We start from the raw sequence: 23,166 nt of genomic DNA, 5'->3' as shown, positions 1-23,166 counted from the left end.
ATAGCAAGTTATGACTTCTGCCCTACAAAAATAAAGCAACTAAATAATATCCCCCATATGAGCACTCTGCTTCTTCTTAGTAATAACTGTCATCTAGATATATTTGATGATTAATCAGTGCTTATTCATTTAAATGTCAGCTGTTCATGTCTAAAATGTCAGGCTAAACCTTTTTGTCTTGTAGTCATCCATTTGAAGACCTTAAAGTAATTTAAAATATGTCTAAAATTAAAAACTAAAAAGCATTAGTTACTTGGTTTAGAACATGCATCATCTTGAGCAGATCATATTGTTTGTCGTGGTGTGCAGCTAGGGAAATCCTCTCGTTCTGATGGAAATAATGTAATTCAAAATTTTGCAAAATTTTGATATAAAATACTATGTATGATTTTTTTAAATGAGTGGTATATTTGCAATAGCTCTTTCCCTGTTTTCAGAAATGATATTATATCAGTAGTGACAAAGGAAAGAACATATTATGCCGTAGCCAGGGGACATGGTGATAGAAATAGAGCGAGCACCTGAGTACCACGGTAATATATTTCGTATGCATTTGGGTGATCCTGAAAGTGAGAGTAATAGCTGAAGTTATCTTGAAGTTTAACATAGTTATCCTTTACTTTTAATCTTCTTTTGTAGTTCTTTCAACTGATACCCCTTGTTATACTATACCACTGAGAAGAGCTTCAGCTTTTCTCGGCCAAATTGATGTCCTGCTTTAATGTTTAGCTTACTGCCTTCTAGTGCATCCAATAAAGCTGGATCCAGTTGATGTTTCAAGAGTCCCTGATCACACAGGGTGTTTTCGTTCTGCACATGATGTCACTCACCATAGATTATACCTTAATGAAGCAGGATATTCGTTCAGAGCTTTGTTAGGCAAAATATTACTTGTTTTTCATCTCTGTGCAGCGAACAATAGTTTACTGTAGTAGTCAAGCATGAACAGACAGTAGGTAAGAAACAGGAGTGTGGAGATAAGGAATGAGAAGTAAGACCAAGAATGGTGTGGTGGAAATGGGTAGAAGAGAGGTGGAAGATATATCTGGATATATAGCAGGTTTGAACCTGGTTTTGCTATTTTTCTTGGTGATGCTGAATGGAGCATCTGTGAGACAGTAGTCATAAATGAAAGTTATCATAAAATGAAGCAGGAAATTAGATGTAGGAAACTATTATTCACCATGAGGACAGCTAAGCACTGCAACAGTCTGGTGTGAAAGGCTCTACACTCTCTGTTCTTGGCATTTTTTAAGATAGTGCCCAACAAATCCCTGAGAAAACTGGTCTGAACAAGGTCTGTTGACCCTGTATTGGTGAGGAGATTGGTAAAGATGAACTCCTAGAGTCCTTTCCAATCTAAATTATTCTCTTTCCCACTTGAATCCACTAACATAAGCCAGTATTACTCTTCTGCATAGCGTATACTTTAGTAATCTCATTAGAAAATAGGACACTTATCTGTTTATTTTCTGCTTCATATAGAATATACTATAGTAGTTCTGCCTCAAAAGCAAAACTTGGGAAAGTTACATAGATAGTACATTAATTACAATAGAAGTTAAGAGCTACTAAAATTTAATTCACTCATATAAACGTAATTTACTGGTTTTGTGTGTAAATATATTGAATCATATTCTTATTACACAATTACATGCTAGGTTTTCTAGTGGTGTGTTGCACTTAATGTGTAAAATTGATAGATTCAGAGAAACTTCTTAATAGTTACATGTGAGTGAATTTATAGGACCAGAATATTTTTTAAGGTATTTGAATGTCATGAAAGATAGTAATGCTCTATGCACAGTTCTGCAAGAGAGTTTGTATATGATATTGTACAGATAAGTCCTCTAAATGAAAGTGTTCACCTGTAAGCAGAAATTGAATTGCATATGTAAATAACCTGGCTAGGTACAGTATAGTTTGAGAGCTGTAGTTGCTGTGTACTTATGGCTATAAAGTGGAACAATTTGAAGAATGCAAACAATATCTGGAATTTTTAAAATGTATCTTATTGCCAGTTTACTTTTTAAGTAAGCATTAATAACTTTGTATCAGAAGGCTTTTTCGGTTCTTAATAGTGTCAATACAGAACAGTATGTTTGTTATCTGGGGCTGTTGTTAAATTCAGTAATTTGGTTAAGACAGACATTGCTAAAGATCAAAATCCAAGAATACTAATAATTCTGTTTCCCCCCCCATTAATTTGTATTTAAAAACAAACACAGATTTACATAGAATCAAAGTATGCCTAAGGCAGAAAGGCATCTCTGGAAACTATCTAGTACAGCCCCCTGGTCACAGCAGGGTCAGTCAGAGCAGGTGACTTGCGATCATGTCTAGCTGAGTTTTGAATATCTTCAAGGATGGAGACTGCACAGTGTTCTATCTGGATATCTTCTCAGCAGCTTTTTTCTGCTGTTTAGTTGCCCTCTCAGTAAAAAGTTTTTTATTTCCTGTGTTTCAATTTGCACCCATTGCCTCTTGTCCAGTAACCTGGCATCACTGAGTAGAGTCTGGCTCTACCGCTACTAAACTCAATAAGGTATTTATGTAAATAGCTAAGATTCTTGGAACTTCCTCTATTTAAAGGTGAATTGCTGGTTCATGGTCAGCTTCTTGCCCACAAGGACCCTCTGGGTCCACTCTGCCGAGCTGAGGGCCAGTGAGTCCTCCATGTACTGGTGCATGGAGTTATCCTGCCCAGGTGCAGGACCACTGTTTTATGGTTGAAACTCTGCATCATTCTCAGAGTGCCAGAGATTAGTGTGGGTGGCTGCTCCCTAAGAGACAGTGAGCTAGGAGCAGAGCACACAAACACAGCCACCCATGCAGGAGCCTCATCAGCCAGGATCCATCCCACACCACAGCAGCAAAGGAGCAGGCAGTACTGGGCATTTCAGCTGTACTGAACTAGGAGTCCAGGTCATCAGACATACGGAAATGGTTGTTGCACAACTCAAAGTCTGGAAAGTTGATTGCTCTTATAGATGATAACATTAAGCCTTTAATAAAGGTAAAATAGATTTTTACATGACTTTCTTTGTGCAGCATGAGTAATATAATCTATATTTTTAACAGTACAGCCTCAAATAATACAACTTAAAAATGAAACCACGTTTGAGAATGGGAAAGCCACCCTTACCTGTGAAGCAGAAGGAGAACCTATCCCAGAGATTACTTGGAAAAGGGCCATTGATGGAGTAACTTTCTCTGAAGGTGACAAGGTAAATCAGCCTTTAATGTCTAAAATATCTGTGTATGTTCTTTAACTAATCATCTTTTTGTAAGCAGATTAATTTAGAAATAGATTAATTCTAGATTCCTCTGGAATTGAAAGGAATTGCTATTTTCCAAGGTAGTAAGGGAAAATTCTAAATTTTAAATTAAAAAAAATATATATATGGAAGAACAGCAAAGGAAAAAGCAATTAAAGTGCTGAAAGAGAATTGATCTCATCAGGCCTAAGTTTTCATTCATAATTCCTATTAAGGGCTTCAGCTTTGTCTTGATCATAATGGTTACCCATATCTGTTCTTGACTATTTTTGGACTCTGTCCAGCATTTTTCAAAATGCAATGGAGCATATGCAAATCTGAAATATAAAGTTCTGAATATTTTGCAGTTCTTTATTTCCTGCTTCTGATGTTCGGGATTTTTTTTTTCCTATTTTTCTCTTTTTTTTTTCCTCACACAGAACAAGTAGTCTATAACTGAAAACTGAGCTTATTTTCCCAATCTGTTTTCCCGTTTCGCATTTTATGACAAAAGTGAGTAGAGCAAGATTATAAGATGAAAATGAGAAAGTTGTGGGAACAAGAACTGCTGTTAACTGGAATGGTGAAAGCAAAATGGAATGGTGTAGTTTTATTCCTAACTATGCAGTTTCTGCAGAGCTGTTTTTCATTTCTTTTAAATAATTTTCTTTTAGCATTTGAACAAATTTTGTTGTGGTTTTTTTTTGTTTGTTTGTTTGCTTGTTTGTCTTTTTAAGTTTCCTTACATAAACCACAGAATTTCTCTGTGCTGGTTAAATTATGAGATACCATATTTCTGGCCAGCTGATTCAGAATTTTTACTCCGTATAATCAATTAGGAAAATAATGTCTTTTTGCAGATGTTTGCTATTCATAGCTGTTGGTTATAAAAACAATTGACAGACCTATACAGCAATCATCCCACTGAGGGAATATGACACATAGTAAGTCCATCAATTTATAGGGAATTCCTGTATATTAAGGAATTACGTGCTGCTGTTGTTTGTGTTCTGAAGGAGAAGGTCTGGTCTGGTCCAGTCTCTGACTTGACCTTTCCTGGAATTGAGGCAGTATATGTGAAGTTTGTCTACACTTGCTGCTCTGTGATTTCCATTTTAGAGCAACTTGTCGGTATATATATATATATATGTATATTTCCCCTAATAGCTTTACATTAAAACAAATCAGATTCTTTCCTCCTTAATTACTCAAAGTCAAAGGTTATCTTTCTGCCCACAAAGACTACACGTGGTTCAATGGTTACAAGTGTAGCCTTTCACTTATGTTTGGAATGTTCCTAAAATAACTTTGTTATATCAGAAATCAAAAATGAAAGCAAATCATAGAAGCTAAAAAGTGTCGGTGCAGTTGAAACCGGAAATTCATCTAGCATTTAAAAAGGACACTGTTACATTCTTAATTCAAACACCAGGTGGTTAAACTGTCTAGATGTCTTCCTGTAGCTTTCTGTGAACTGTGGTGCAATGGAATAATACTGACAACCAGGCTAAAACCTATACTCACTTTCTACTAGTGTGCTAACATACTGTACATGGAAGATGAAAAGAATGTGTATAAATGCAGTTATATAGTTTCCTTTTGTTCTTGCCAGTGAAAGAACTCTGTAGTGCTCATGAGAGAGTTTGTCTGAATGGTGAATAAATGTTCTAAAATGCTGTGTATGTTCTTGAGCTATAAAATATGCTGCTGTGTTTGCCCTGTTGTCCTCCAGCTCTGTGATGCCAAAGCCTTGGCTTGTGCTTTCGTATCAAATTAGGTGAATAGGGAATAAAATTGGCAGTAATTAAATTACTGAATAATTTGATGTTTTGCACACAGAAAAAGAAGGAAAAGTGAATTGAAGAAAATGGAGGGACTTGTAACAAATTTAAATTTAAATTGTTATTTATGTGGCTATATGAAGTCATGACTATGACTAGACATACTTGCAGAAACATAAAAATTATTATCTACATTCAGTGAATTCAGCTTTTGAGTTTTTTGCTAGTTTTAAAGTATCTTTTGATACAGACTGCACTTTATCCATCATTTTTATTGAATTAAGAATATCTTTAGGGGATTAATATTTTCTGTAGAAGGTGGAAGAACTGTTCTAACTGTAAGATTAACATGATGATAATTAAAAAACACAGTGTTGTTCTTAATTTTTAATGATACTTTTATTACTTTTAGCGTGTAGTTCCTCAGTCATATCATTCTTATTATGTTAAAATGCAAGCATACCTCGTGGATAAGGAAAAAGGCTGAATTTGAGATCACTGTTAGCCTGCATAGATTCAAATGTTTTCTTTTAAATGATTGATAGATCTTATAATGAGGACATAGGCTTTCATGAGTTTTAAAATTGTGATGTCCAAAAGAATGGAAAATATGTACCAGTCTTAGATCAAAGAAATAACCCTGCTGGGTTTAAGGAGGACAAAGTTAATGAGTAAGAGGTCTATAATTATCTCGGGAAAATATAGCTTTGATAAAGGGTTTTCAGTATATCAGAAGTGTGTATGAGAAAGCTGAAGCTGAGTTCAAACGGGAAGCAAAGAAGCCTTTTCCTCTGTCCTTTTATCAGTTAGCCTTTAGAACAGTCTTCCACACAGTGTGTGGTCCTTCTTTCACTGATAATTGGAAAAAAAGAGTCTTTCCCCCCCCTCTGACCTCTCTTGAAAGTTTAAATAGAAAGTTTTTATTGTCACTCACATTAGATGACCTCTAATCGTTTCATAGCTTTATATCCCATAAATACATGACAGTGGGTAAGCCTGAGTAAATGAATGATTAAGCATAACAGAAGGTGTTTGGCTCACCCTTAAAGATTTGAAAATGGAAATGGAGGTTTAGTCCAAGACCAGAGCTTCATCTGCTGTTGAAGCATCAAGCCAAAACTCTGCTTGGTGCACAAACTCTGCCTCTGTGCTTCTAGTCCCTGACTCCCCAGCACTGCACTAATGTGCCAACCTGTCCCTGCGCCTTTCATCTGTGTTTCAAAATGGTGTGTTCCTACAGATCCCTCTGCATCCAGCAGGCCTGGCTGTTTTCCCAGAAAAAAAAAAAAAGAGGCAGAAGAGCTGCTTTTAGTAGAACAGAAGGAAGGACAGTGATTGGATTTGATTCGCTGTAATCACTTATAAAATGGATTTTGGACATGTACATACATATCTACACACATCCCTAAAGGAGAGCATATCCTGATTCTCTGACACAAAAATATCATTGATTCCTGTACGTGCTGCAGAAGTATAAGGGCAGAGTTTCCTGCTCTGCATTCCTAGTATCTACTTCCAGCAGAAATATGAAAGCTGACCAGTGTTTGTAATTACCATTTCAAGCCCTGTTTTGGAATTAAAATTACAGTAACAGATGGGGCTTGATATAAGACAGTAGATCCACTATATGTAGCATGCGTCCAAAGATGCAATCTACCCTGAAGAATTTATGATCTAAATATGTAAAATGAATGAAATAATTCACTGCAGAGAGGTCACAGCTCAGTATCTGATAGTCATTTATTTCATGTGTGTTAATGAAAAACCACATATACCTATCTTTTGACGTCCCCAAAAAAAAAACCAACAAACAAGCAAACAAACAAACAAACAAAAATTGCAACTGGAGTGTTGTATTTAAGATATTAAATATAGTTTATTTTGTATGTATTTGATACAGGTTCACTGAATGTTTTTGAAATGCCTTAAACCGTTCTTTTGTTGTCCACTTTGTACTGAAGACTATGGAGATAGCTTGAACTCTGCTTTCTTCCACATCTACCTACCAAAATAATCTGGGTGTCCCTGTGAAATTTTCTGTGACATTGTTTCTAAATAGTGGAGAGCTCAGATCAGCAATTAAATTCTTTTCCAAGTTTGAATTTGCTTTATATTGGCATGCCAATCATAATTACTTGGAGCTTGTAGAATTTTCATAGCTTTCATGATCATACAATAGGCAAAAGTAAAGAATTTGGTTTGTTTTATCTTTTTCTTGTAAAGGTCAGCTGCTTTTCCCCCAAACTTCTTAACTCAACTTCAACTATTATAAATGTTAACAACAACAACAAAAAAATGACTACTGGTATAAACTATTGTCACTGCACAAAGAGCAGTGTTGCTGTTTCAGCAAATTGTATTGCCTTTCTTTTGAGATAGTAGTGAGAGTTTTGTTACATTCTTGCTCCTCAAGGTTGACGTCTTTATTTCAAATAAATCACAAAAAAAAAGGAAACATAGATATATCGAGGGTATTTTATTAATCCCAGGAGATTTATTTCATTTTATGAGCTGTACAAATCCCAATCTTTGTAAATTAATCTCAGGAACTTTTGTTTCAGTAGTTGTAAAAATGTAAAGGTCAAGTCTCCTTAATTTGTTGAAGAAAATTTTTCTAACCCATTTCACCTACATGGTGTGTGAACAGCTTCTACTCACAATATCATAGAATATTTTTGCTGTCGTAATATTAGCACAAGCCTGCAGACCAAAACAGTTTATGTAGCTAGTGGCAGTTGTGTTTGATTATGCAATTGAGATGCTGCAATCAGGCTGCACATGTTAAGGCTGTAAAATAAAAGAGAATATTGTGACTGGAAGGAGAAGATAAATAAATGGAATTGAGAGTGAGTAAGAAGCAGGAAGGTGGCCTTAAATGTTTTTGGTAAATAGTGCTGTTGAGAATATATATATTTATACCCTATGACATCTACAAAACATGAAGCACATATGAGCTCTGAATAGCATACTCTCACAAGTCATCTGATCCATAGAAAGCTGCGTATGTTTTGGGCCTCCTCCATCTTCTCTATGAGATGTTCAGCTGTACTAATATGGAGCTGGGACAGTCTCTTCTGTTAACTAGGAGCTAAAACCAGAGTGTACCGTTTTAGGAAGTGACATTGTCTCAGCAGGAAGATTGATTTTGGAAGGGTATGATTATATGTGGTTAGAAATAAAGAGCAACTTTCCTGTGTGAGCTGAGGAAGTATTACAGTAGGAAAGCTGCAGGCTAATGTGATACTTCAAAGTCCTTAAGTAGCCCAATCAGTCATCTGAGCTCCACTTCTTTAGGTAACAATACCTGCAGTGGTACATAAATGAAGCCAAAACTGCAGTTAGAAATTCTTTTGTTATGCCATAGTCTCTTCCCCAGTGCAAGGTTCGTTGGTGGTTATGCTGACAAAACCAAATCACAGCCACATGGCCAGAGGGACCTTCAGATTTGTTCCCCTTTTAGGAGAGAAGTTGCATACTTTGTTACGCAGAGTAGACCAAAATGGCTGTACATACACACAGCCATGTATGTATGTATTGGTGTTGTGTGGATGACTGTATTGATACTATGTTCTCTCAGAACTCTAATTTCTGTAAAACTTTAAGGTCACTTTCCACTGGGACAGAATTAAATAAGCAGAGACAAAGTTAATTCTTTAAAGGTAACAAAAAAACAAGGAAATGTAAAATTGAATACCTCTTCTGTATTAAAAGTTTATAAACAGCCTAGGGGAAAAAAAAAGGATGTTTATTTAGGAATTTCACAAATTAACCATTTAATAATACACCTTAAATTAAGTACAAAGGTTTTATCTATTCTGTAAATGGATAATATTTCTACCTAATTTATATTTCAGACTTAAAAATTGTATCCCCTTTAATCCATTTGCTTATGTACTATCTATGCACAAAGTAGATATTTTGGGGTACTTCCTGTGGGTTGTGGTGCTGTATATACTGTCTGAAATAAAGCCATACACCCTTGGAAATGTAATTTCTTTCCCTTCCAATATTAGCATTTTCCATTTAGTCATTGGTGATGATATTCTCTCTGTTACACTCATGAAGACTGAAATTATCAGGGAATTTTTATGGACCAACATTTCCTACAATACCAGTGCAGCTTGGACTTGAATATTCATTCATTCATTCCACTACACAAAAGATCATTTCATGAGCTTCTGCCTAAGTGTGAGCTGTATTATCTGCTAACAGTTTAATAACTTTCAAATAGCTGTTACTTGTCTGATGAAATAGAGATCCTGTATCTGATGATACATTAAGCTATACAGACACTGGAGTCATTGGGTAATGTTCACTGATGTACTGTAGGACATTCTCCAGAGACTTTGGAAATGTTACATTTTCTACATACCCTGAAAACTGTCAGGAAATGAGCACAATGAATGGCACAATCAACAGTGCAATGCTGGCACAATTGTTTTATACCATTAAAACCTGTCAAAAGTTTTCCTAACCTGAAAGGCAATTTGAGTATGCTTATATATTAGGAAAAAATAAATATTTAGACTTTTGGCAAAACTGGGATGACAGCAAGTGGCCTGGATTCTATTTTTCAATCTGTTTTTTGTTTGTTTAACAAATTATTTAAACTCAGTGTAATAATTAGTTCTTAATAATCTATTAATGTTGTTAGTATGCTGTTAAACCCCCATATTTTCCTATCACATTTTCACTCTCCCTGGGTGCATCAACTGGTACACTATTCCTATTAATACCAGTTCTCAGATTTCAAACAGAGTCAAGTTATGGCAGTTCAACATGGCAGTGCTGATGGACCAGTATATGTCTATCAGCTATGATAGTTAGGAGGCTGTGCAACTTAATCAAAAGCATAATGCAAGAGTTTTATTTCTTTGCATTGGGAAAAGTGAAGACTATTTGCACTATCCCTTACTTCTGAAATTCAGCTTTTGAATTTCAGCAAACAATATTTCTTAGGATTGCATAACCAAACCATAGGTCTGAGCTATGATTCGTGGTTAAAATAACTCTCATCTATGCATAGACTTAATCTGTGTTACTGAAATTTCTGAATGTTGCAGTGATGTAAATAATGTTATCAACAATAAGATATTTTTATCTTTCTGTGAATTTCTGCTTGTACAAATCAAGTTGTGACATTTATGCCAAAGGTCAATGAATTAATAGTATGTGGTAATCTTTACCTTACTGCAAGCTGATCATGTAATATTCTTTTAATATATCTCACAGGTAGTTGATATATAATGTTAAAGCCCTCAAGGTTATATTACTTGGTAAAAATTGATTGAACATACTACTCTTGAAATTTTCCTCTTAAAGTAGTATACAAAAGTGGATATTTGATATAGAAATTTACAATAAGAATGCAATACTGTAAATATTTAGAGTTCCAAACTGAATAAATACAATAGTACCAGCATGTTTCAGAAGCCTCATTTGGAGTTACAGTCTTTCGATCAAAATATATTTTCTGTTGTAATTTAGTAAATGTTAAGTACAGAATCCCATCAGAAACTACAGTGGCTTCTTTTAGAGCTTTTAATTGTAGGAGGGAAAAAAAAGAGAATTAGCATGTATTCAGATTAGACAAACAATATTTACAGTATGGAATATGTAATGTTATTTAGACTACAGTTACTAGAGCTTTCTTATCTCAGATTCAAAGATATGTCAGTGATACCAAAACTATAGTAAGCCCTATTAAGATAGGATTATCACCATCTCAGCCAAAAAGAATACTGCAGGCATTTAAAATTAAGATCTCTTAGAACTTTAAGATTCATGGATATTCTTGAAGAATTCCTGAACTTGCAGGTCATCGTATTTATCAAATATGCCCTAATAGTGTTAAAACAATCTATAGAAATTCTGTATAAAAATGTACAGTTTTACATAAACATATTAGTTCTTTTGTCTTTATTACCTTTATCATGACATCTGTTGAAATGAAATTGTGTTGTTATAAAAGATTACATGTGCATCATTTACAAAAAAACAACAAACTGGATTAGATATTGGGAGTAGTAGCTGTACAAAAGAGAAATAAACATTTTACCTCTACCAGCAGGCCACCAAGAGACCATTTCCTGTGCCTATTCTTCTTTGCTCTGTCATGGGTTCTTCCTGTCGGCTGACTGCTCCAGTGAGTGTCGTTTCCACAGGGTGCAGTTCTTCAGGAACAGACTGCTCCAGTGCAGATTCCCCATGGGCCACAGGTTCTGCCACCAGCCTCCTTTGGAGTGCACTTTTCATGAGCAGCGGCTTTCTTCAGGGTGCATGTTCATCTGCTGTGGTGTGGGCTTTTCCACAGGCTTCAGTGTGGATATCTGCTATACTATGGACCTCCATGGGCAGCAGGGGCACAGCCTGTATCACCATGCTTTGCACCATGGGCTGCAGGGGAATCTGTTCTGATGCCTGGAGCACACCCTCTCTCCCACCTTGATGGCTTCAGCGCTGGTTTTCAGTGCTTTTCCTCAGTCTTCTTTTTCCTAACCTTTCTTCCCACTAAATGGTTACCTTTCTCAAGGCCTCCCTCACTCCTCCACAGTTTGCCTGTGTACCTGAGAATCCTAGAGCTGTGACTAATTTTTTTAGCTGTGTTTAAATTATCCACATGGTCTCTTCAGTCTTTAGCAGTTGTTACAGATCTGTTTCTTCACCAATGATCTATGCACAACTTCTGATATTTTAATAAGATATATTCCTTGAGTTTCCTAACTTATGCATTTGAGTAGGAAATGCTCTAAGGCAACTGAAAATAAGATGTGGATCTGTTCTTTTCTCAGTATTACTTTCTCTAGAAGAATGACTTTTTTTTGTGCTGCCATGTTGCAATCTCTATGTTCAGCATAATTCTCATTTATAGACATATGTATAAATATATTTAGAAATGCAAATAGAAAAACTCTATTGGATAATACCAATTTCATAAAATAACATGAAAACAAATATTTCTGTGCTCTTTCTGTGATCAGGTTAGCTCATTTTCTCCATTTTCCTTGCTACTGCAATAATTTGCTATTCTTTCTATAGTTGCAAAAACCCCTACAGAATTATTAGGGTTTGTGAGCAAAGACTTTTTGGTGTGTGAGATGTGGATCTGTGTCCTCCTGCAGACGATTTCCATCTCCTCATGACTCAAGTTATTAATTTCTGGCTTTCTGTGCCTCTCCTTCCCCTAAAGAAGCCCCTGAAGGGCTCCAGTTCATCCCATCTTCCAGACAAACGTCCTATCTACTGTCTAGTCATAGTGGTTTTAATAAAAAATATATATCAGCTTTATAGAAAACTGGAAAGGATTCCAAGCTGCATACAACTGATGAACAAACCAGTAAGAAAAGCTCAAATCATGATTCTTCCCCCACCCCCCCCAAAAAAAAATCACTTATTATGCTGCTCTCTGTTCTATAACTGCATACTCTCATTGCATCAGTTATTCCTGCAATTAAAGCTAAACTGTGTCATGGTTTGAATCTGAATTCTGTGAAAATATTTTTAAATTCCTGGCGTAGTTGTCATTTTAATGATTATTTTATATTTTTCCAGAAGAGTTTTGTGGGCATACAACCCATATTTATCCAAGAACTTTTTATCAGTCCGAGTAATATTTTAGCAGTTTAAACAAAATTAATAATTATTCTCACTCAAGATACAGTGATACAAATACTTTCAGTAATATGGGGAGGGGGGAGAGGGTGGAGAGGGGGAAGGCAGAAATTAACCCTGCCTTGGGTTAACTTGAAGTTATTTTTGTCCGTTTTGTACTGCAGTCTCAGCTTAGATGCTTTGTCTTCATGAGTTTGCACCTACAGGTTGGTTTGGTTTCTTCTTTTTTTCTTTCCCCCCTCTTGTTTTCACCTGTTAGTTGTTAAAGTTACAGAATTGCTTTCTCCAGTCCCACTTAAATTAAAGAGGTAATGTTTGTTAGACATTTCCCATATGTGGTACCTAGCCTCGAGCTAAGAGGGAATAAATTCTGATAGTACTTGATGACTAGGGTAAACATAAAGCAAACTGAAATCACCTCAGACCAAGGCAATCCCTTGGCAGGTCCCAAGACCTTGCTCTGGAGCAGTGCAGAGTTTTTACTAGTAATAGAAGAATCATATTTACTGGACTACAATCCCTACATGAAGGAAAGCGGGGATCCTAGTGCTCATGTTTCCTTATTCTTTCACAGTTTTGTAATGCACTCTGTATGGACAGTTTGGTGTAGTACAGTGGTATAGTTTCACCATACTAGTTTTTTTCTGCAGTTGAACTAATATTTATTTCTAATTTGAATTGATCTAAACAGAAACAGGACCAGGTTGAAGTTCCTAGTCTGAATAACCATACTGTTGCTACTGATGCTGTGTGTATTTAATAGTGATTATTCTTTGTCAGATACACAGAGATTAAGTAGTTACTGAAGAATAAATTCTGGCAAATTACAATTAGTATTTTAAGCCTGAGCAGGCCTAGATCCCTTACAGATTCAGTCTTTCCTTACTCATCCCCTGCAGGTCTTCTTGCAAAGGATGATTCTCCAGTTTCTACTGAAGTTACAAACACTTTGCAACCATTTTAAAGATTTACAAATCTGGGGTATAATCACCTATACCTCATTCTCATTTGACCAAAGAATCAAGTTACAATAATATTTGATTGTCTAAATTAAGATTTAATTGTATAGTAAAATCATGAATTATGGTGACTGTTTTATGTAAAGTCTATCTTGAATAGCAACATTGTACTTAAAGGTCTTATTCTCAAGAATTTTGCTGGTCTGAATCCATCTGAGTCACCTATGAAATCATACAGTGTTGGAGCAGATTCAGATCAGCAAAATTCTTAGTCATGAAACCATTAAATACAGTATTTATGAGGGTATCAGAATCTCTAATTGCAAAGTACATACGTAAATATTACTATTGTAATATTTCTGATATACATTCATTTGTGGTTAGTAGTTATTTATTGTGACCAACACTAATGCTTGTTTTCTTCTTCAAGTTTTTTTCATATAATGCTAATATTTTGCTATTAATAATCATCAAAATTTCTTTCCTATGGTTTTCATCTTTAGTGGAAGTAGTAATCTCTGTTTATTACTTTTCTTTTGTACTCTTTCTTGAGTAAAAACAAAGCAAGGAAAGTTCAGCTTTCTGTTTCTGGTCTTAGTAGTGGGTTTGGTATTAGATATCGCATGTCATTTCATTGTGTAACAACTTAAGTTTGAAATCAATCAGCTTGAATAAATCAAATATCAGTTCATAATTTCAAAAAGTCATATGAAGCTTTCAAGAGTATATTTTTCCTGAGATTACACATGCTGTTAACAACCTGCATAGAACCTGCTACTGTTTCCAGTCTAAATTCTTTAGAAGTAACTGCTATGTCTACAGATGAACAGAAAATCAAAACAGCGATATTTTCTTCAAGATTAGTTTTCTGTGACTTCCCTGGTGTTACACTATAGATCTACAAACAATAGGTTCTTCAATAATTTCTTCCTTGTGGAAAACAAAATCCTGACAAATTCAGGAATTTGCAGCATGCTGACATGTATATTATTTAACAAGCTGCAGTTCTAAAAGAATCACAATGTCTCCTATAAAAACCACTGAAGTCCAAGACACTGCTGTAGCATTATTCTTATTCACTGGACCTTAAGGCATATGCACGTAGCAATACTCTGGAATTTTCTGCTGTTTCCAACAGGTGCATGGATAGAATACATTTACCTGAAGAGAATGGGAAATATTGTGAATATACCATCCATAATCCAGAAGGGAGCTTCCATCAGCTTCTACACGATGATGGCTGTTGTGACTAACAGCCCTTTCTCATCATCAAAGGTAGATTTTCAGACTAGGAATTGCTGGTCACTTGCATTTAATAGACTTCTGGAATTTTATCACCATTTAGCATCAGCATGTCAGGTTGCAGAAGTTCTTATCTTTAATGCTGCTTCAAGGAACAGTTTCATGAACAATCATGGTCTGCTTAAATCTCACATAGAAGAAATGTCATCCTGAAGTATGTGACCTGCAGTTTTCCTCTCATGTGGATATCAACACAACCTGAGATCAGAAAACTTCCTAAAAATGGTATTGATGAAATCCCAAAGATGAGTCTATTGACCAGTGTTTGTTTTCTCCTTGAAAATTCAGTGATGGGTACTCAGAACATGACAAAGACAACATAATGAGCTGGCAATTTTTGACAATTTACCTTGAAGAAGGATCAAATTGTCCCCCCACTCCCCAACATGAGGAACTTCTACCATGTGCATCTGCAGCAGCATCTTTGGAGGAACTTGAAAAAGTCCTGCAGTTTTTACTCAAGTTATTTGTTCTCACAATGACTGTTCTTGAGTATATTGCACCGAGTTTTACAGAAGAAAGCACAATCAATTCTAAGCCACCATTTCTTCATTCTTTCTGTTGTTAGCACGTGCAACCCATGTCCAAAATATCACTAAAGTACACAATGTGTCAGAAGAATAGTTGGTAAATACGTGACAGGCAAAAACTGACCTGCAGTGTTCAGTTACTATGGACAGTAATGGGTCTTAGATAACAAATAAGCTTTAAACATTAGTAGAAAACCAAATAAAGGTATTTCAACTTGTCCAGATTTCAAATTAAATTTAGGGATTTTTTTACTGTAGTCTTTCAATTTGACTTCCAGGGATGAAAGAGTACTTTGTAAGTGAAACAGTAAACTGTGTAGGAGGGAAGATAATCAACAGAGTCACAGCTGCTCTAACCATTCAAGTAACATTACCAAAATCCAGCTACAAGCGAGTCACCAATTTCTGCATCTGTTCTCACCTTCCACTCCTGCTTTCAGCCAGCTCAAAATGCACGTTTTGGCAGCCCTGCAGTTTTATCTCATTTGGTGCTACAATTCCTCAGTATGAGTTGGCAAAATGGTTGGTAAATCAAACTCAATAACTAATTCCATGCACCTCTCCCCAAGTGCAGCTTTTTAAAATTGAAAAAGAATGTCAATTTCTATGCATCGTAATCATCTAATTTTCTCCTTCTGAGAAATCACGCTTTTTTACTACAATGGCAATGGAAATGTGCAGATTGAGCATTTCATGATACCTGAATAAGTTACTCTGTGCCAGCAGCTGTTCTTGTGTCTTTGTGGATGATGTTATTTCATCATATCCCTATTATCTCTGCAAGTGGAACCCTTGAAATACATGGCTATGATCATTCTGGTACTGCCTTGGGAACTCTGGAATATTGTTTTGGGTCAGCATCAGGACTTAGGGAATATTCATGTGTGCAACTACAACACACGTGAGAAGTTCAGGGAACAAGAGCAGGACAAGAAAGAGGTCAAATAGTGGAATAGCATATATAGCATGACAATGATTTTAACAAAATATATGTTTACTTTTATGAAATCTGTAGGAATAATCTCAAGTGATGAGATACCTCCCATTTTATGATTAATGTAGGATTTATTTGGGTTAAGCTACATATTGTGAGTAAGAATATTGCAAGTGCAGAAAGTTCTTATGATTTGGTTGGTTTGTTTCAGGTTTGTTTTTTTTTTCCAGAAGGCACTTTTTTTATACTTCAGTTGTCATTATGGATAATTTTACTTGGAAAATAGAAGATTTTTTTTTTTGACAATGGCAGAAAAATAGATTGCTATCAGTATTCAAAATAAAAGGTGTTTTTCCATGAAATATTAAATTCTTAACTTAGGGATTTTATATTTTTTTTCCTTTTTTAATGTGGATGAAGTAGCGGTTTTTTAAATGTAGATAAAGTTACAAAGTCCCACTGTTTACCTGAGTAAAACACTATCAAAGTCTCTGTTGAAGATTTGTCACTTTTTGTTTTACCTTTATGCTGGTGAAAAACCCACCACCAAAGCCCCCCAAAAAACCCAGCTTTATTTATGAATTCTATGAAATTCTCTGATTAACATTAATGATGAAAAATGTTTTGATTTCTTAAGATTTTATTGTGAATTTCAAAATGCTGTAAAAAAGTAACTTCTAAAGACTTTGTTTTTCTTTACCATTTTCAGGGCACACAGTGGTCTGTTTATTGAAATTATTCCTCCAGAGTCTTACAGTATAAGCACCTGTTAACATGCTTGCTCACTGATCTTTCTTAAGAAATATGTATGTATCTGTATGGAGCTGCATTGACCACAGATGTATTTCAGACTTCACTGATTATTCATGTTCCATGGTGATAGGTGATACAGAGTAATTCAGTGAGTGAGCAGAAAGCATGAGTATTGAACCACAGAGACAGTTCTGGTTGTTTAGGTTTTTGTTTTGTCTATTTTTTATACTCCTTATTAATACTAAGAAAAAAAAAAAGCACATGTACTTACTCAGTCTGGCAGAAAACACCATAGTACATATTTAACATCTGTCCCATTATAACTTTCGAAAGGAAAAAATGAATATTCCAGTTTAGTAGGTGCCCGTGATTAGTTCAGGCAGACTTGACATAATTGGTAGAGGTTATATCTGTATTTTGATTCATCACTGGTGGCAGCTCCAATGCTTTTTTCCTGGTGGGAATTTCTACTGAGCACTACTGGGCAGGTGCAATGTACTTTGTTTCCCACATTCGCTGTCTCTTTTCTGTTGTGTTACTGTGCCAGACATGGTGCTAACATATGCTCACCATACTTTGTGCAGGAGGGAAATAAGCCTCAGAAAGATTTTACCAAGGATTATAAAGCTGTAGTGGGTTCAGACACCAAAGTTAGTGCTGCCCCTGTTTGACAGTGTGTATTTGCTGTTCAAACTTAAGCAAGAAGACTGACGTTATGAATCAGTATAAATGCAGGCTTCTGCTTTGTTGAATATTCTAGTTTGTTAACACTCTTTATAAAAGCAGGAAAATATAAGGAGCATGGTTTCAGGCTAACACAGCGTGTTCAAATTTTGTCTCAGCTTCTTCATTGCTCTTTGCTGTAGTCAATTTCCATGTCTCTGCTGTGTAAGTCATGTTTGTACCTAGCTGTCCTTCAGCATGACTGAACTGTTACTGTATTTTTTTGTGTCATCATAATATGTCCTTGATTTATTTACCCAGATCTCTATTAACTGAGGTATACCACAGAACAGTGTAATACAACCGCACTAGTATTTTTTAAATACTTGTGAAAATACATTGTACTAGCTAGCATTTGTCCCTGCCCATGGCAGGGGGATGGAACTAGATTTTTAAGGTCCATACCAACCCAACCCAACCCATTCTATGATTCTGTGATATTCTGGGAACCCTCTCTTAGACATAAGCAAAATCTTCAAAGCATTTTAATTAATTTATTTATTTGATTGATCATTTATTACGGGAATTTTCTTGGTCTGTATTTACACTCTTGTTTTCTTTCACATATTTGTGTGTTCAAGAATATCAGTCAGTATATATTAATCAGGTATTGCACCATCTTTGCAGAAGAGGTAATTGTTCACTAATCAACCTGCAAAACAGGACAAGGAAACAGGCCTTAAACTCTTCACAAAGAAGCCACAGTATAATACACACTCTAAGCACTGCAGTAGTCATTATAGGTTTTATAGTAGTCATTATAGGTTTTACATTATTTTATAAGTAATTTCAAAGACATTATTGTAATAATTTTCAGACAATTTTGAAAAAGTAGAAATAAACTATAGTTAATGTGTGGTTTTATGATAATTTGGAGCAAATATTCTTGTCTACAATTGTTGCATTTTTTATTTGGTTTTGTGGACTTTGCTTAATCTAGTAGATCCCTCTCAAAAATGCTACTTAGCATATATTTGATGATGAGAATAGGTGATGTGGCTGTGCAGAATATTCTATCATTCACTGTATTCAGAGACCAATTTTTTTTCCAGCAGTATCAGAAAATAATTACATAAACTAGAAACAATAGAAGTTACTGTAAAAGCTATTTAATTTTAAGGTTTTTTGTGCTTTTTTTCTTATTAGTTTTGGTTTTTAACATCAGTAAACCCCCATATCTGAGTTGGAATATATGGAATTAATTATAACCAAATATACAATGAATTATATAGTCAATGATAGTATTTGGGATTAATATTGAGCTGATACCATCTTCCATTGTTATGAAGTACAAAATAGCACTGCAAAATTTATACTTCTGTAAAAATACCTTTAGTGACTTCAGTAAGGATTATAAATAATTTAGCTCTTTTTACAGGAATCCTGTTGACCATACTGCACAGAAGGTTCCACTGGTACATATTTGTTTTTCAGAGAGTGAAGCATTACCACTGAAATATATATATATATATATATATATATATATATATATATACATAATATATATATTTTCTTTTTTTTTTTGGTCTCTTTTTCATATGTGCTTCTGGTAACCTATTACTGGAAACAAAATTGGGCTAGCTGAACAATCTCTGATACAATTTGGAAAAACATGGTGAAAGAACTTGAGTGTTACAATTCAGTATAATATCACAGAAAGACACTTTGCATTGTGCAAAGAGAAGGTACTAAGAATGAATTTGGCTTCTTATTGTAGGTCAAAGTTAAGTCATTGTAAGGTCAAAGACAATACTTGTTCTCTATTACAATGCTATTGTATAGAGCTTCCTCAGTGCTATAGGAGCAGCCGTTAATGAATCACTAATACAGTATCCAGTACTTTATCTGTGACTCATACTTACACGTTTTAGCATATGTCTTCCCAAGTTTTAAATGTGATGTATTAGGGAAATATTTGTAATCAAGGTAAAATCAGAAATAAAATCACTGAAGTATACAGTTTAGGTAGGAATGTACATTTTAGGTAGGAATAATGTAGATTTACTGTTGTATTACATGCTTGATAGGAGTTTTACTTCTGTGTTCTGAGCAAGACTGTAATTTCCTGGGTCAATCTCAAGCAACCGCAATCGCGAGCCCACCAAGACACCAGCAGTGCTGCAGTATCACTACATCTAGGCGGGATTCTGACTTAGAGGCGTTCAGTCATAAGCCCACAGATGGTAGCCTCATGCCGGTGGCTCCTCAGCCAAGCGCGCGCACTAGGTGCCTGAACCTGCGGTTCCTCTCCTACTGAGCAGGATTACAATTGCAACAACACATCGTCAGTAGGGTAAAACTAACCTGTCTCACAGTGGTGTAATCCCAGCTCGAGAGATGACAGTCCTGGTCAGACACTTCCTGTTTGCATAAGCACCCTTTTCAAACCAGATTTGCATATCTCACTCACCCTTGGTCATCGTGCTTGAAGTAAGCGTGGTTAAAGCCCTTCCCAAAATCTTCACTTTCAAAGCGAAGCCATCAATCAACAGGCTTGATATTTTAAAAAAGAAGTAAATAATCCATAGGTAAATTATACTGTTATTAACTGTGTCATACAAAGTATTTGTTTTATATTTAAATAAAAAAATGCCCTGTATATCAAAAATAAGAACAATATTTAATGTTTCATTTTAAAGAAATTCCATTTTCATTATCCCAAGAATTCCCTTCAAAATCCATGACATTCAGTACTGTAGCATGTTTCTTAGGAACTTAGTAAATTTTCTCTTTCTTTTTTTAAAGATATAATGAAGACATATTTTTTCAGCATTAGAAATGACATAAAAGATAGCTAAGTGGTCTTAGTTACTAATTTTTACCAATACAGAGGGTTTTAGGTTTGCACTAGTGTTACAATTCCCTAACTAATTTATGTTAGTTAACCTATACTAACTATGTCAACACAGTAACTTATGTTCTGAGGCTTTCAGAAGAAACAAAATTCAGTGTTCTTGGATTCTGATGGGGGAATCAGAATACTTTTCTTTCCATATAAATAATTATGCACAGAATGCTTCATATGTTTGATTTATGTCAGATATTTTAAGATCTAAATTGTGTGTGTTTCTCTTGTATTCAGTGAAGAAACAATTTTACAGAGTTAAAGCCATCAATTAAATACCAGTTGCCACTTGACGGGTATTTAGTGTAAAAAGCAGTAAACTTGAGTATATGTATTTATAGGATTGGACATTAAAGTATGTTTCAAGTTTAGATGTGATACAATGAAATAGTTACGGGTTTTCCCTCTTTTATCCAACTTCCTCAATAAAGAAAGTAGGTAAATATCAGTATTTTTTATCAGCTTTTTTTTTTAACCTCAAAAAAAAGTAAAACAAAGTAAAGCAAGCTTTCCCAAAGCTACAAAATAGTAAAGAGTAGAGCCTGATTAAACAACTTTCCTCAAGTAAAGTACTCCATGAAGGTTGAAGTGTCAAGCAAAGGATTTGTTTTTATTGTTTTATTTAATTTTCCCTGTGATCTAAGATTCTGTGATTTTAACTGTATGCATTTTCATGACTAGAGTCTGCAGTTCACTATGCCAGTCATAAATGGATGTTCCTTGTGGTTTATCTTGACAATGTTCTTTAAAGCATGTACTTACTCCCTTAATTATCAGGCCTAGAAACAGAAGATATTTTTCTGTCATTTTTTTTTAATTTGGATAATCTAGAAGTCGCCTAGCTGTCGGCAATAACTTCACCATAGGTGAAGAGATGCTTTCGGTCATAGTTGTCAATGGTGTTTAATATGTAAAGCATACATAAATAAACATATATATAAACCTTTCTTTTTCCTCAATCAATGTAAACAGAGCCCAGATGGCCGTATAGAAGTTAAAGGGCAGCATGGAAAATCGTCACTGCATATTAAAGATGTGAAGTTGTCAGATTCAGGAAGATATGACTGTGAAGCTGCAAGTAGAATTGGTGGGCACCAGAAGAGCATGTACCTTGATATTGAATGTAAGTTCTAAAATCTTTTTCTCTTTAAATTTGTTTAAAAAAATAAAAAAATAAGTATATTCTTAATGGAAGGTCAGGTTTTTTTCCTGGTAGTTCATGTATAAGTTTGTATAATTTAAGAAATCATGTGCTTTTGTGGTTAGTGATGCAGAATTCTGTGGAGGAATCCTGTATTTTCTGAAGTTGACAAGACCCTTCTGGTGATTTAAGCAGAAAAGGATTTAATCTGAAATCATATTCCAGTAGTATAACCCACTAAGTTTAATAACTTCAGGTTTTTGGTTTAGTGGAGACTGCTGTAGAATAAGGTAAGGACTGATTTGATCAACAGCTCAGGCTTGAGTTTAACCTTATAAGATTCAACAGTCTTTCTGTTTTTTTCCTAGTTCTCTAAGTTACTAATCCCTATCAAGTCTCTAGCTCCTATTATAACCCCTTCTGGATTTATAAAGCTTGTGACAGTCTTTTCTAGAGATTGTCTTTATTCAAAGCCTGTGAATTTTAGCCAGAAGAAAAGGATATTATATTTTGCTTAGAGAAGAGTATAGGTCTTTAGATGGCAATCAGAGAATATAAATTTGAAATACACAAAAATTCATTGGAAAATTATCTCTTTAAACTGTTGTTCTAATTCAGGAAGCAAAGCTCTTAAAAAAGGAAAAAAAAAAAAAAAGGCCAAAAAAAATTCCTTCTGTTTCATTGTTGTTCTGTTTTGCTACAGATTTTCTAGTTACATTTGTTCTATATTTCCAGTATGGCTTGAGTGGGCCTGTTTGAGATTCAGACTCTAGACAGAAAATGTCTTTCCAATGGGAGGATAGATGTTGGAATAGGATCTGTGGCAAAGAAAAATAAGCAGCAGTTGTAAACCGCTGAGTGATTTCCTAAGGAGTTCTGAAAGTAGCTTTAGTATACAGTTGCGTGCTCCATCTTTTTGACAGCCAGGTAATGCATTATGACACAGGAAATAAATCTGCAAGGAAAATGAGAAATGGTCAAAGTTGTAATTGGATGTTAGGGATGGAGAGATTTCCTAAGCCATAAGACCTAAAAAATAAATATACTATTAATAGATTTACATAGCTACTCTTCAAAAAATAGACCTATGAAACAATTTGAAACTTTGCAAAATATTATTATTCTTTTGAGAACATACTAATGTACTCTGTTGGTATCTTTAGTTTCACTGGTGCACTGATAACTATCTTTATATGTATATAAATTAAAGAAAATATTTTACTAGATAAAAATGCAAGTTTAGTGAAGTTTCTGTAAAATTTCTCTAAAATCATGTCCTATTTTACACAGTGATATGAAGTATTTTATAGATTATCTAATATATAAAATA

The 23,166-nt window shown here is 34.9% G+C and overlaps 1 protein-coding gene across 1 annotated transcript in view; it reads left to right on the top strand.

Moving 5' to 3' along the window:
• Positions 1-23,166, top strand: part of NCAM2 (neural cell adhesion molecule 2) — a gene marked incomplete at its 5' end in the record, with an annotated part of 131,722 nt that overhangs the window by 30,417 nt on the left and 78,139 nt on the right. The window contains 2 exons of the mRNA XM_005151624.4: positions 3,082-3,227; positions 21,668-21,818. Coding sequence (XP_005151681.2) covers positions 3,082-3,227; positions 21,668-21,818 — 297 coding nt within the window. The remainder of the gene's footprint in view (positions 1-3,081; positions 3,228-21,667; positions 21,819-23,166) is intronic.

The sequence above is a fragment of the Melopsittacus undulatus genome, chromosome 2 (assembly GCF_012275295.1).
Source record: "Melopsittacus undulatus isolate bMelUnd1 chromosome 2, bMelUnd1.mat.Z, whole genome shotgun sequence".
Lineage (NCBI taxonomy): Eukaryota > Metazoa > Chordata > Aves > Psittaciformes > Psittaculidae > Melopsittacus > Melopsittacus undulatus.
This window is presented reverse-complemented; position numbering and strand designations above follow the sequence as displayed.